Source organism: Scyliorhinus canicula, chromosome 1 (genome assembly GCF_902713615.1).
Source record: "Scyliorhinus canicula chromosome 1, sScyCan1.1, whole genome shotgun sequence".
NCBI lineage: Eukaryota > Metazoa > Chordata > Chondrichthyes > Carcharhiniformes > Scyliorhinidae > Scyliorhinus > Scyliorhinus canicula.
In genome coordinates, this window is record NC_052146.1 from 89,955,743 (window position 1) to 89,969,829 (window position 14,087).

At 45.6% G+C, this 14,087-nt stretch overlaps 1 protein-coding gene across 1 annotated transcript; it reads right to left on the reverse strand.

Moving 5' to 3' along the window:
- Window positions 1-11,523: 11,523 nt before the first annotated feature.
- On the reverse strand, window positions 11,524-13,463 carry gpr186 (G protein-coupled receptor 186). Its single transcript, XM_038795229.1, has 2 exons — window positions 13,275-13,463; window positions 11,524-12,934 (listed from the first exon to the last, which is right to left on the reverse strand). The coding sequence occupies exon 2, from the start codon at window positions 12,918-12,920 to the stop codon at window positions 11,937-11,939; it is 984 nt and encodes a 327-aa protein (XP_038651157.1). The 5' UTR covers window positions 12,921-12,934; window positions 13,275-13,463; the 3' UTR covers window positions 11,524-11,936.
- Between the last annotated feature and the right edge of the window lie 624 nt (window positions 13,464-14,087).

The following is a 14,087-nucleotide window of genomic DNA, read 5'->3' on the forward strand; positions in this document are numbered from 1 at the left end:
TGTAGCTCTATGGATTGATGCAGCCTTGCAAGTTAGTTATTATTAAATGATATGATACCTGCAAATCCAGCTCAGATTTTATTGAATCTGGACTGACAGCAAATTAACCAGGAATTAACAAGTTGTCGTCCTTTTGCAAAAGAACTGCTCCTATTCCATCCTGACTCGCATCAGTAGAAACTTTTGTCTCTCTATTTGGATCGAAGAAAGAAAGAAGAGGGGCCGTCGTCAGTTGAGGCTTTAAACGAGCCATTCCTTCTGATAATTGTCGGCCAATCAAGCAGTAGTTCTGGATGATAGATTGGGAATGAATTTGCCTAGACAATTCATAACACCCAAGAAGTGTAAAACTGCCTTCTTGTCCTCTGGAACTTTCATTCGTTGTGTGGCAACAATCTTGTCAGTGTCAGGTCGCACACCACGTTCAGTAATCTGGTCTCCAAGGAGAGTCGATATACACTTGGTTTTATTAAGTTTCAAACCATACTTGTGCACTCTTTGAAATACCTTTAATAATCTTGAGATGTGTTTTTCTCGGGTAGATGACCAAATGATTATATCATCCACATATACACGGACATCTTTGATTCCCTCAGTCATCTGTTCCATAGCACAATAGAAAATCTCAGAAGCTGAGATGATTCCAAATGGCGTCCTGTTAAAACAGAACCTGCCAAAAGGCATGTTGAAAGTGCATAACTTTCTACTAGATTCATCAAGTTGCATCTGCTAGAATCTGCGTGATGCATCCAATTTGGAAAAGATTTGTGCGTTAGCCATTTCACTAGTGATTTTCTCTCTCTTAGGAATGGGATAGTACTCCCTATTAATATTCTTGTTAAGATCTTTGGGGTCAATGCATATCCTCAGATCACCAGAAGGTTTCTTCATGCAAACCATGGAGCTGACCCAGTCAGTTGTTTCAGTGATTCTTGATATAATGCCTTAACGTTGTAATCTGGTCAGTTCAAGTTTCAGTCTCTCTCTAAGTGGAGCAAGAACTCGTCTCGGGGAATGAACTACAGGTTTGGCATCCGGTCGTAGCAGGATTTTGTACTTGTAGGGAAGAGTACCCATGCCTTCGAAGACGTCTGGAAATTGGTCCAAAATCCCTTGAATGTCATCTTGAATTATTGATTGAGATGAATTTGCACTATAAACCCTCTTAATTAGGTGTAAATCCTTGTAAGCTTGCGCACCTATGAGTGAAGACTTGTTTGAATCGACAATCTCAAATCTTAGAGAAATCGCTGAATCATTATTGGAAACTAACAAGTAGCAAGATCTAATTGATGCGATTAAATTTCCATTGCAGTTGCACAGTTGACAAGCTGGTTGGTTTATTTCAGAGTTTGCTTTAGCTTTTCGAAGTCGAGCTGAGTAAGCAAATTGGCAGAAATTCCAGTATCCAGCTTAAAGTTGATTGGATAATCGTTGACTTGCAATACAGTGTTCCATTCTATATCAGAGTTGATGGAATGGACTATCTTGAGAGGTGATGATACTTCTGTGGTCCTGTCACAAACGTTTCATTTGTTTGAATTTTGCAATGATGATCAAACTTTGCAATTATTACTTCAAACTTAGTTTTATCTTGATCTGCCTTATATTGGAAAGAATTACAGATTTCGATGGCATGTGGACCAGCCATAGTTAGTAGAAAAGCAATTTTATGAACATCGGTAGCATTATTCAAATCGGAAGCCTCTAAATAAATTTGAAACTGCTGCTTGATCACCCGCCAGTTGAGATCAAGTTTACCAGTGATCCGGAGTTGACGTGGAGCTTGGGTTTTGTCCATTAGTCCTGGTTTCGTCGAAGTTCTGCAGTCACAGCGATTCGAATAGCTTCTTAGTTTTCTGTACTAGATTCTTATTAAACTATACTATTTAGCTACAGTAGACATCCCTGGTACCATGTTATGTTACACTTTGTGGTAATATGTCAGCATTCTTTGCCTTGTGATCCAGAATGGTCTGGTGAGTTGATGATAAAGAAACCACCAATCTTTAGATTGAAGCAAAACTAATTTATTGAATAACAATTAAATTAAATAGAGTTCACACAAACTAGAGAGCTATATCTATTGATAAAGAAAGACTGAGTCTGTTAAACAGTAACCTATAATCTAATATTGACTACTAATAATGTACTCGTGCTACTTCTCTCTAATCTAAACTACTCCCTGAGCTGTGATCAATATTTCTCATCTGCCAACACTTACACTAACCATCTACCCAAGATTTCCTGAGATCTGGGACGGAATTCTCCGACCCCGGGGTCGGAGAATCGCCCGGGGCCTGCGTCAATCCCGCCCCTGCCGTGGCCCAAATTCTCCGCCACCGGGGATATGGCGGGGGCGGGAATCGCGCCGGTCGGCGGGCCCCCTACGGTGATTCTCCGGCCCACGATGGGCCGAAGTCCCGCTGCTGACAACCCTTTCCCGCCGGCGGGAATCAAAGCACGTTTGGTGCTGGTGGGATTGGCGGAGCGGGTGGGTGCCGGGGTCCTGGGGGGGGGCATGGTGCGATCTGGCCCCGGGGGGTGCCCCCACGGTGGCCTGGCCCACGATCGGGGCCCAGGCGGGCAGGCCTGTGCTGTGGGGGCACTCATTTTCTTCCGCCACCGCCATGGTGGAGACCATGGTGGAGGCGGAGGCGGAAGAGGCCCCCTCCCCTGCGCATGCGCTGGGATGATGTCAGCAGCCGCTGATGCACCGCACATGCGCAGACTTCCGCCAGCCCCTTTCGGCCCTGGCTGGCAGGGCGCCAAAGGCCATTCGCGCCGGTTGGCGGAGCGGGAGCCACTCTGGCGTGGGCCAAGCCCCTAAAGGTGCGGAGAATTCCGCACCTTTGGGTAGGCCTGCGCCGGAGTGGTTCTCGTCGCTCCACAATGCCGGGACCCCCCGCCCCGCCGGGTAGGGGAGAATCCCGGCCCTGATATTTATATTGGGAATTGGTGGTGCCCCCTAGTGTTTGAATTACATATAGAACATAGAACATAGGATTTACAGTGCAGAAGGAGGCCATTCAGCCTATCGAGTCTGCACCGGCTCTTGGAAAGAGCACCGTACTTAAGTCCTTGCCTCCACCCTATCGCCGTAACCCAGTAACCCCATCTAACCTTTTTGGACGCTAAGGGTAATTTATCATGGCCAATCCACCTAACCTGCACATCTTTGGTCTGTGGGAGGAAACCGGAACACCTGGAGGAAACCCACGCAGACACGGGGAGAACGTGCAGACTCCACACAGACAGTGACTCAAGCTGTGAATCGAACCTGGGATCCTGGAGCTGTGAAGCAACTGTGCTACCCACTGTGCTGCCGTGCTGCCCATGCCGTGCGTACCTATAGACACATCATTACACCCCACCCCCATTTCTTGAAACATGCAAAATTCTAAAAGGTCCAACAGGGTAAATGCTGGGTAGAATGTTTCCCCCCTGGCTGGAGAGCTAGACCAGGACGTACAATTTCAAACTAAGGGGTCAGCCAGGTGATAAAATTTATGCGTTGAAACTTAAGAGTTGTGAATCTTTGGAATTCTCCACTCCAGAGGATTGTGGAAGCTCAGACACTGGGTATGATCAAGACAGAGATGGATAGATTTTTGAATACAAAGGGGAATCAAAGAATGGTGATAGTGCAGGGAGGTTGAGTTGAGGACAGATCAGCTGTGATCTTATTAAATGGTGAATCAGACTCCACAGGCCGAATAGCCTAAGGCTGCCCTATTTCTCAGCTTCTCATGTCAAATATATGACATGAAGAAATTTAAAGGTGTCAATTCCAAAGCGTGTTTAGTGCTTTCATTTAAATTACCCAAACCATTGCGATTTGGTGAGTGCAAAATACAAGGGGCTGGATTTCCGATCCTGTGGCTATGCATCGACCCTCTGTCCTGCAGATACGGCCGGAGAATGGCCGGATCCATGGCCGCGCATGCATATGGCGGCGGCCTGCGGCGGTCCAACATGGTGCCAGCTGTGCATGGACCGGGTCTGCCAAAAACTGCTCCCCTGCAACCAGCCTCGTCACCCCTAGACCACCACCCACCAGTCCCCTCAGCCCCTGCCAAAGCCCCGCCTGCCAGTGGAATGACTCCCCCTCAACTGTGGCAGCGCTGGACTCAGTCCGAAGCCGTCAAGCGAGGTCCCCGAACGGTGTGAGCACACACGAGCGAAGCCGTCGGGGACTCGGCCCATCGGGGGCGGAGCATCGGGGTGATGAAAACAATCTGAGTCTATTCAGCCTCTCCACTTAGTTAACACCCTCCAGACTAGGCAACATCCTGGTAAACCTCCTCTGCACCCTCTCCAAAGCCTCCACATCCTTCAGGTAGTGTGGCAACCAGAATTGTGCACAATATTTCAAGTGCGGTCTTACCAAGGTTCCATACAACTTGCCAGTTTTTATACGCAATGCCCCGTCCAATGAAGGTATACATTCTGTACGCTATTTTGATTACCGTGTCCGCTTGTGTTGCCACTTCCATAGATCTGTGGACCTGCACGCCCAGATCTATCTGACTTTCTATATTCCAAAGAGTTTTGCTATTTACGGTCTATTTCCCCTCTATGTTAGACCTACAAAAATGCATTACCTCACATTTGTCTGGATTAAATTCCAGTTGCCATTTCTCTGCCCAAATCTATGCCCTGCTGTATTCTGTGACAATCCTCAGCACTATTTGGCAGTCCACCAACCTTGGCGTCATCCGCGAACTTACTAATCAAACCGGTTACATTTTTCTCCAAATCATTTATGTATACTACAAACAACAGAGGCACCAGCACTGATCCCTGTGGAACACCGCTAGTCACAACCTTCCATTCAGAAAAACGTCTACTGCTTCTACTGCTACCCTTTGCCTTCTGTGACTGAGCCAGTTCTGTATCCATCTTGCCATCTGATCCTGTGTGACTTCATCTTTTGTACCAGTCTGCCATGAGGCACCTTGTCAAAGGCTGTACCGAAGTCCATGTAAACAACATCCACTGCCCTCCCCCATCAATCATCTTTGTCACCTCCTCAAAAAACTCGATCAAGTTAGTGAGGCACGACCTCCCCTTCAAGAAACCATGCTGTCTATCGCTAATGAGTCTATTTGTTTCCAAATAGGTATAAATCCTGCACCTGAGAATTCTCTCCAATAATTTACCTACTACCGATGTGAGGCTCACTGGCCTACAGTTTCCTGGATTATCCCTGCTACCTTTCTTAAACAGCGATACCACATTAGCTATTCTTCAGTCCTCTGGGATCTCACCTGTAGCCAATGAGGATACAAAGATATCAGTTAAGGCCCCAGCAATTTCCTCTCTTGCTTCCCTCAGTATTCTGGGGTAAATCCCATCTGGCCCAGAAGACTTATCTACCTTAATGTCTTTTAAAACACCCAGTATCTCCTCCTTTTCAATGTCAACATGATCCAGACTGTCCACAAAGCCTACCCAAGAATCAGCTTCCACCAAGTCCTTTTCTTTGGTGAACACTGATGCAAATTACTTATTTAGTACCTCGCCCATTTCCTCTGGCTCAACACATAGATTCCTCCCACTGTTCTTAAGTGGTCCAATCCTTTCCCTGGCCACCCTTTCTTTTTACATATGAATAAAAAGCTTTTGGATTCGCCTTAATCCTACTTGCTAAGATTTTTCATGACGCTTCCAAGTACTCCTCATCCCGCTTAGGTACCTTCCTACTTTCTTTATACTCCTCAAGGGCTTTGACTGTTCCCACCCTTCTGAAAAAGCCTCCTTTTTCTTTTTGACGAGGTTCACAATATTCCTCGTTATTCAAGCATCCCTAAACTTTCCATACTTATCCTTCATTCTCTCAGGAACGTGACTTTCCTGAGTCCTACTCAACTGTCGCTTGAAAGACTCCCATGTGTCCGATGTTGATTTACCCTCCACCCAATCCAAATTCTCCAGTTCCTATCTAATGTTACCATAATTTGCGTTTCCCCAGTTTAGCACCTCAATGCGATGGTTACCCTCATCCCTATCCAAAAGTACCCTAAAACGTATGGAATTTTGATCACTACTCTTAAAATGTTCCCCTACTGAATCTCAACCTCCTGTCCAGGCTCATTCCCCAATACCAGGTCCAGTACTGCCCCTTCCCTAGTTGGACTATCTCCATATTGCATCAAGAAGCCTTCCTTGATACACCTTACAAACTCTGCCCCATCCATGCCCCTAGCACTAAGTGAGTCCCAGTCAATACAGGGGAAGTTAAAATCCCCTACTACAACAATACTGTTACTTTTGCTCCTATCCAAAATCTCTCTACCGATCTGCTTTTCTATCTCTCACTGGCAGTTGGGGGGCCAATTTAGTCTCTCCTCATATGGCAATCCTGCCATCCCAGGAATCAGCTTGGTAAGCATTTGCTGAACTCCCTATATAGCATAACACCCTTCTTCAGATATGGACACCAAAACGTCACACAATACTCCAGGTGTGGCCTCACCAACGCCCCATATAATTGCAGTAAAACATCCCTATTCCGATACTCAAATCCTTTTACTATGAAGGCCAACGTACCATTTGCCTTCTTTACTGCCTGGTGTACATGCGTTATTACTTTCAGCAACTGATGCTCAAAGACACCAAGGTCTCGTTGAGTATCCCCCTCTCTCAATTTACACCTTTGCAAATAATAATCTACCTTCCTATTTTTGCTACCTAAATGGATAACCTCACGTTTATCCACATTATACTGCATCTGCCATGCATGTGCCCATTCACCCAGCTTGTCCAAATCACACTGAAGCATCTCTGCATCCTCCTCACAGCTCACCCTTCTTCCCAACCTTGTACCATCTGTAAATTTAGAGATAATGCATTTTGCTCCCCGTCCAAATAATTAATATATAATGTGAACAGTTGGTGTCCTAGCACAGATCCCTGTGGTACTGCACTAGTTACTGACTGCAAATTGGAAAAAGACCCATTTATTCCAGCTCTTTCCTTCCTGTCTGCTAACCAGCTTTCTATCCATATCAGGAAACTACATACAAATCCCATATGCTTTAACTTTACAAAGTAATCTGCTGTGTGAGACCTTGTTGAAAGTCGTCTCCCATCTAAATAAATAACATCCACTGGTTCTCCCTGGTCAACATAGGGATAGACTGAAAGTGGTGAAGTTGAGAGTAGAGAAGGATAGACTATGGAGAGACAGAGTGGAGCAGGGGAGAGTGGGGAAGGAGAGAGTGGAGAAGGAGAGAGTGCAGAAGGAGAGAAAGTGGAGAGACAGAATGGAGAAGGAGAGACTGCAGAGAAACAGTGGTGAAGGAGAGGGTGGAAAAGGAATGCACGGAGAAGGAGAGACTGCAGAGAGAGAGAGGGAGAGACTGGAGAGTGTGAGTGGAGAAAGAGAGTCGGCGGAGAGAAAGAGAGTGGAGATAGAGAGGGTGGAGAAGGAGAGATTGTGAAGAGACAGAGTGGGGAAGGAGGGAGTGGAGAAGAAGAGAGTGGAGAGGAGAGAGTGGAGAAGGGGACGGTGCGGAGAGATAGAGTGGAGAAGGAGAGAGTTCAGAAGGATTGACTGAGGAGGGACACAATCATAGAATAATACAATGCAGAGGGGGCCCTTTGGCCCATCTCGTCTGCACTAAAAACACATGAAAAACACCTGACCTGTCTATCTCATCCCATTTGCCAGCACTTGGCCCATAGCCTTGAATGCTATGACGTACAAAGTGGTCATCCAGGTATTTGTTTTTTTTAAAATATTTATATTCTCCTCCTTTTTCATATTTTCTCCCAAATTTGCACCCACCAACAATAAACAATAATAGCTGTAATAATAATAGCTTATTGTCACAATTAGGCTTCGATGAAGTTACTGTGAAAAGTCCTTAGTCGCCACATTCCGGCACCTGTTTGGGGAAGCCGGTACAGGAATTCAACCCACGCTGCTGGCATTGTTCTGCATTGTTCTGCATTACAAGCCTGCTGTTTAGCCCACAGTGCTAAACCAGCCCCAGTAACACATATAACGTCAATCCCATATCAATACCAACGATCCCATCCTCCCACCAAACCCCCAAACATTAGCCTAACATAAACAAATGACAAAAAGGAATCAGGAATCACCCAAAGTCACCATTAACACAGGCAGTCCCCCTCCCCCCAACCCTCCCACCACCCTCCCAACTAATGTTCGATGTTATCCAGTTCCTTTATGAAAGTGCATAATGAATAACGCCCATGAATTCTAGAACCCCTCCATCATTCCCCTCAGTTCAAACTTAACTTTCTCAAGAGTCAAGAATTCCAACAGGTACCCCCCCCCCCCCCCCCGCCCTCCCCCCCCCCCCCCCCCCCTCCCCCCTCCCACCATGCCAGGGCACAGGGTGGAGAGGCTGCTCTCCATCTCATCATGCATCATGGTCCACCTTTGGCCGATCAATGAGGCGAAGGCTACAGCATCTGCCTCCGCACCCGTTTCCAACTCCGGCTGGTCTGACACCCCGAATATGGCCACCCGAGGGCCCGGGTCCAGTTTCACGTGCACCACTTTAGGTATTGTTTAAGAGATATGAAGCAACCTGCCTCTACCACCCTCCCAGGCAGTGAATTCCAGACCGTCCCCATCCACTAGGAAAAAATGTTTTTCCTCAAATCCCCTTTAAACCCCTCACCTTGAACCTTTGTCCCCTCATAACTGACCCTTCAACTAAGGGGAACAGGTGCTCTCTAAACACCCTGTCCATGACCCTCATAATCTTGTACACCTCGATCAGGTCGCCCCTCAGCCTTCTCTGCTCCAGCGAAAACAACCCAAGCCTATCCAACTTCTCTTCATAACTTAAATGTTCCATCCCAGGCAACATCCTGGTGAATCTCCTCTGCACCTCCTCCAGTGCAATCACATCCTTCCTATAATGTGGTGACCAGAATTGCACACAGTACACCAGCTGTGGTTTCACCAAAGTTCTACACAACTCCAACATGACCTCCCCGATTGTATAATCTATGCCTTGATTGATAAAGGCAAGTGTCCCATAAGCCATTTTTTTTAACCAGCATATTAACCTGCGCTTCTGCCTCAGAGATCTATGGACAAACACTCCAAGGTCCCTTTGTTCCTTGGGACTCCCCAGCGTCATGCCATTCATTGAATACTTCCTTGTCACATTACTCTTTCCAAAGTGTATCACCTCACACTTTTCAGGGTTAAATTCCATCTGCCACTTTTCTGCCCATTTGACCATCTGTCTAAACATTCCTGTTACCTAAGACGCTCGACCTCACTGTTGACCACCCAGCCAATCTGTGTGTCATTTGCAAACGTACTGATCCTACCCCCCCCCCCCCCCCCCCCCCCCAGCTTCCATATCCATATAGTCATCTAAGTCATTTATATAAATGATAAATAATAGGGGACCCAGCACAGATCCCTGTGGTACGCCATGGGACACTGGTCTCCAGACACTAAAGCAGCTGTCTGTCATCACCCTCTGTCTCCTAAAGCTAAGCCAATTTTGAATCCACCTTATCAAGTTCCCTTGTATCCTCTGTGCATTTGCCTTCTTTCTAAGTCTCCCAAGTTGGACCTTGTCAAAGGCTTTGCTGAAACATCAATGACACAACCCTCATCTATACACTTGTTTAAAAGCTCAAAAAATTCAATTACATTTGTTAGGCTTGACCTCCCTTTGACAACGCTATGTTGACTATTCCTGATCAAACCTTGTCTCTCCATTTGGAGATAGATTCTCTCCTTCAGAATCTTCTCCAATAGTTTCCCTACCACTGGCATGGAACTCACTGGTCTGTAGTTCCCTGGCTTATCTCTGCAACCTTTCTTCAATAGTGGGACCACATTAGCTTTTCTCCAGTCCTTTGGTACCTCCCTGTGGTCAGAGAGGAATTAAAATTTGGGGCCAGAGCCCCTGCAATATCCTCCCTTGCTTCCCACAGCATCCTGGGACACCATTGGAGGAGAAAGTGGAGAAGTGGAGAGAGTGGAGAAGGAGAGACTGCGGAGATACAGAGTGGAGAAGGAGGGACTGCGGAGATATAAAGTGGAGGAGAAAGTGCCGAAGGATAGATGGGACAGACAGTGGAGGAGAGTGGAGAAGGCGAGAGTGAAGTAGGTGATATTGCGGACGGAGTGGAGGAGTGGAGAAGGCAGACGTGGAGAAGGATACACTGCGGAGAGACAAGATTCAAGAATGTGAGACTGCGGAGAGATAGTGGAGATGGAGAGAGTGGAGAAGGAGAGACTGTTGAAAGACAGCAGAGGACAGTAGAGAAGGATTGACTGCAGAGAGAGTGTGGAGGAGAGACTGCAAAGAGACAGTCGAGAATGAGAGACTGCCGAGGGAGAGACAGTGGAGATGGAGAGAGTTGACTGCGGAGAGAGTGGACAAGGAGAGACTGCCAGAGTGGAAAAAGTGAAGGATAGAATAGAGAAAAGAGTGAATGTGGAGAAAAGAGTGAAGTAGTGACTGCGGAGAGACAGAGTGGAGGAGTCGCCTGGCCGGAGGGCACTTTAAGGTTGACCTCCAAATGACCCCTACTTCAGCTAATTCCGACCATCTCCTTTCCTGTAAATAAATCAACATGTGCGGAGTGGACTGGCACACCCTTCATTTAACCTTCACCAGAATACAGATGTTCTTAATTAAAACTGTTGTACACGTGTTGTTGGGCAGCACGGTAGCATATTGGTTAGTACTGTTGCTTCACTGCACCAGGATCCTAGGTTCAATTCCTGACTGTCTGTGTGCAGTCTCCCCATGTCTCTGTGAGTTTCCTCCCACAAGTCCCGAAAGACATGCTGTTAGGTGAATTGGACATTGTGAATTCTCCCTCTGTGCACCCGAGCAGGCACGGAATGTGGCGGCAAGGGGCTTTTCACAATAACTTCAATGCAGTGTTAATGTAAGCCTACTTGTGACATAAAGGTTAATATTATGCTATCATTAGAAAGCAAGAAGAGAACGTTGACTGCTGCTAACATATATTATAAAATGTGTTTGTTTTAGACTGGTGCCATTTTACAAGACGAGATGGCTGCTTAAGAATCAGGCGTAAAATTTAAGAAGTATATTTTCCGAGAAGATGGGTTTTATCAGGACCGGGGGTGTACTGCAATGCAAGCCTCATCCGAAACCTGCATCACCAATACGTGCACAGAATCCATGCACAAGAAATCTGCACGATGGGAAGGTTACACCCTCTGCTGGTCCTGCCCGTTGTAACACTGTCAAAATTCAGCTGATGTTCAAACTTCATCTTTACCTGAACAAATTATGCAATTGTTCATTAAGAAAGCACGTTACGTTACAACAGTGTTGCTGAAAATGCAACTACTCATCAGATGTCGTGGACCTCCGCATATTTTGCATAAGAAAAATTTATTTCTAATTAACAATTTATTAAAGTTGCTTCAGTTAAATCATGTTTAATCTGCGTTTTACTAATTTGTGCAAATGTTTAAATGTTGGAATACACTTAAAAACTGTCAAGAATGTTGAGATAAAAAGAGGAAAACATTTATATCACAAATTATGACCTTTTTATTGATGATTGTAAACAAGAATACATCTCAAATCTCAAACAAAAACTCACAAACGACTATTTTTATTTAAATAAACTCTGTGCATGTTACAATAAAGATTGAAATTCAAAGTGCCTTGTACATTTTATGCAGTTGTTTTATTTTTTTCTTAACGATTGTGCAAATCCAAGTTCAGTACACAAAGTGTTTTAGTTGCATTTCATTTCTTGGTCCTTGCCACGAAGAGGCTCTTTCTGTAGCCTCAATATCACTTGTTTCCCGATTTCCTTTTGGCTTCAGTGCAATGGTTTGAGCGGAGAGCTTTGGACGCTTCACAAGTCTTCAGGTCCTGAGAGACTGGCAGGCACTATTAAGACTCGATTGATTTCTAGAGCGAATGGATTCTAAGGAACTAGACATCACTAGGAGATCTGGACCGGAAGGAAAGTCTATTTGGAAAGCAGCTGCAACACATCGTCCAAAGAACTTTCTGGATATCGTGGTTCCGATAGGCATAGATGATCGGGTTTATCATCGAGTTGTAGATGGCTGGTAAGAAGGTGATGTAGGTGTATAAAGATGGGTAGTTGTAGTCTCCCATCAGACAATAGATTGCAAACGGTAGCCAGCAGATTGCAAAGGCTCCGAGAATGACTGCAAGTGTGGAGATGCCTTTCCTGGTTGTCACATAGTGAGAAGTTGTGAGGAAGTGGCGCTGAAGTGCGATCTGGTGAGCATGGCGACAGACTATTTTGCAGATCTGCATGTACAGCTGCAGCATCATTCCGAAGACCATGAAGAATGATATGGACAGAATGATCAGGTTATTCTTGGTGAGCGGCTTCACGATGCTGCACGTGGAGATGTCTTTGAGACAATTCCAACCCAGGACGGGAATCAGACCCAAGGAGATGGAAACAGTCCAGGTTAGGATCAGCATGATGTAGGTCCGGGTGACAGTCCTTTCGGAGTAGTAAGTCAGCGCGTTGTACAGTGAGAGGTAACGGTCGATTGTGATGGCTAACAGGCTACTCACCGAGGCGGTAAACGATGCAACCAAGAGTCCGACTGTGACGAGACCCACTACTTCAGATCGAATGCAGTAGAGAAACACGAAGTGGACAATGAGTCCCAACCCCGCCAACAGGTCAGCCGTGGCCAGACTCCCTATCAGCAAAAACATGGGCGTTCTCAAAGCTGGCGTGTAGAAAATGATAGCGACAACAATAGCATTTTCACAGGCGATGACGGTCCCGGAGACACAGAGCACAATATCCCAGGGATTGAGTGAGGGCTGCTGAACTGCAAAGGCTAAATCCAGAGATGAGCTGTCCTCATTGGATTCGAACCAGCCTGACTGGTCGTCAGTGGAGTTTTTAGAGATATTCTCATTCATGTTGTTGGTGGTACCTGTAACATGTAAGTGTGTTTGTATAAGTTAAAAAAAAAATTCTGGACACTATCAGCGTACTATTTAAAAGTTCTAGTCGATGCTATACTCTGTAAACACTGAAAACATTTCTCTACAATCGTTTACCATTTATTTAATGCAAACATGCACACCTTATCATTTCCATCACTATTTAACATGACCGCTATAAGATGCATGTCAATTGCATTCACTTCTCTTACATTAGAAAATGCGACAGCAGATAAAACATTTTAACCAAAAAAAACTCCCCGAGCACCATCAACGCACTCCTCCAAACCCTTCTGCTCCCATTTCAGTCATTGCAAATCTGAGCATTACCTGTTTGCCTAGATGCTACACATTCAAGTTCTTGTTTTTGTCAGACAAAGCAGAAGTATATTATTTATATTATGTATATCTTGATACACAACTGCGAGCCGAGGCTATGAGAGGAGCGGCTTTTACTGCTTGCAGGTTCCTGTCGCTGTGGTATCTGCTGCATCAATGAGATTGCAGAGTGCTAGGGTGCTGGAGTTGAAGCGTTTATTTTTTTTCGCCGGAGGAGTCAGTCACTGAGTCACTGATTGATGCAGAGAGCACAGGCACCTCACTGACGTCAAGGCGAAGCGCAGTCATGAGCCTAGCGGGGACGCGCGCCGCATGCAAATGAGCTCCATTCATAAAAGTTGAGTGACCAGCTCCCGCCCCCAGTAACACACACACACACACCCGAGAACAAGGGCACATTCACAATGGCTGTATTGCAGAAAGGACAATAAATAAATATCTTTACTGTCTATGTTTTTAATTTACAGAAGATGCATCCACCTGACCAGGATGATGATTTATAACAAGAGTGCAGGATTTCCTCACCAAACTTTTAGTGTCATAAAACACACGCACGGAGCATTTTATTTCCTATAAAGACGCAGAGTCATGGCACGTCACCTGAAACACCCGCTGGAGGACAGGAACAGCACAGGACATTTTCACTCTAATTTTAAAAAAAACTTGCATTCCGAGATTTTCTTTTGGCAATTTACATCAGAGTTGGGCATTCAAGTAATTGAACCGGAAACTGACGAGGTTATATTTTTGTGACTGATTTATTATTATTATTCCCATCAGTAGTAAGCTGAACGTTCAGAATTC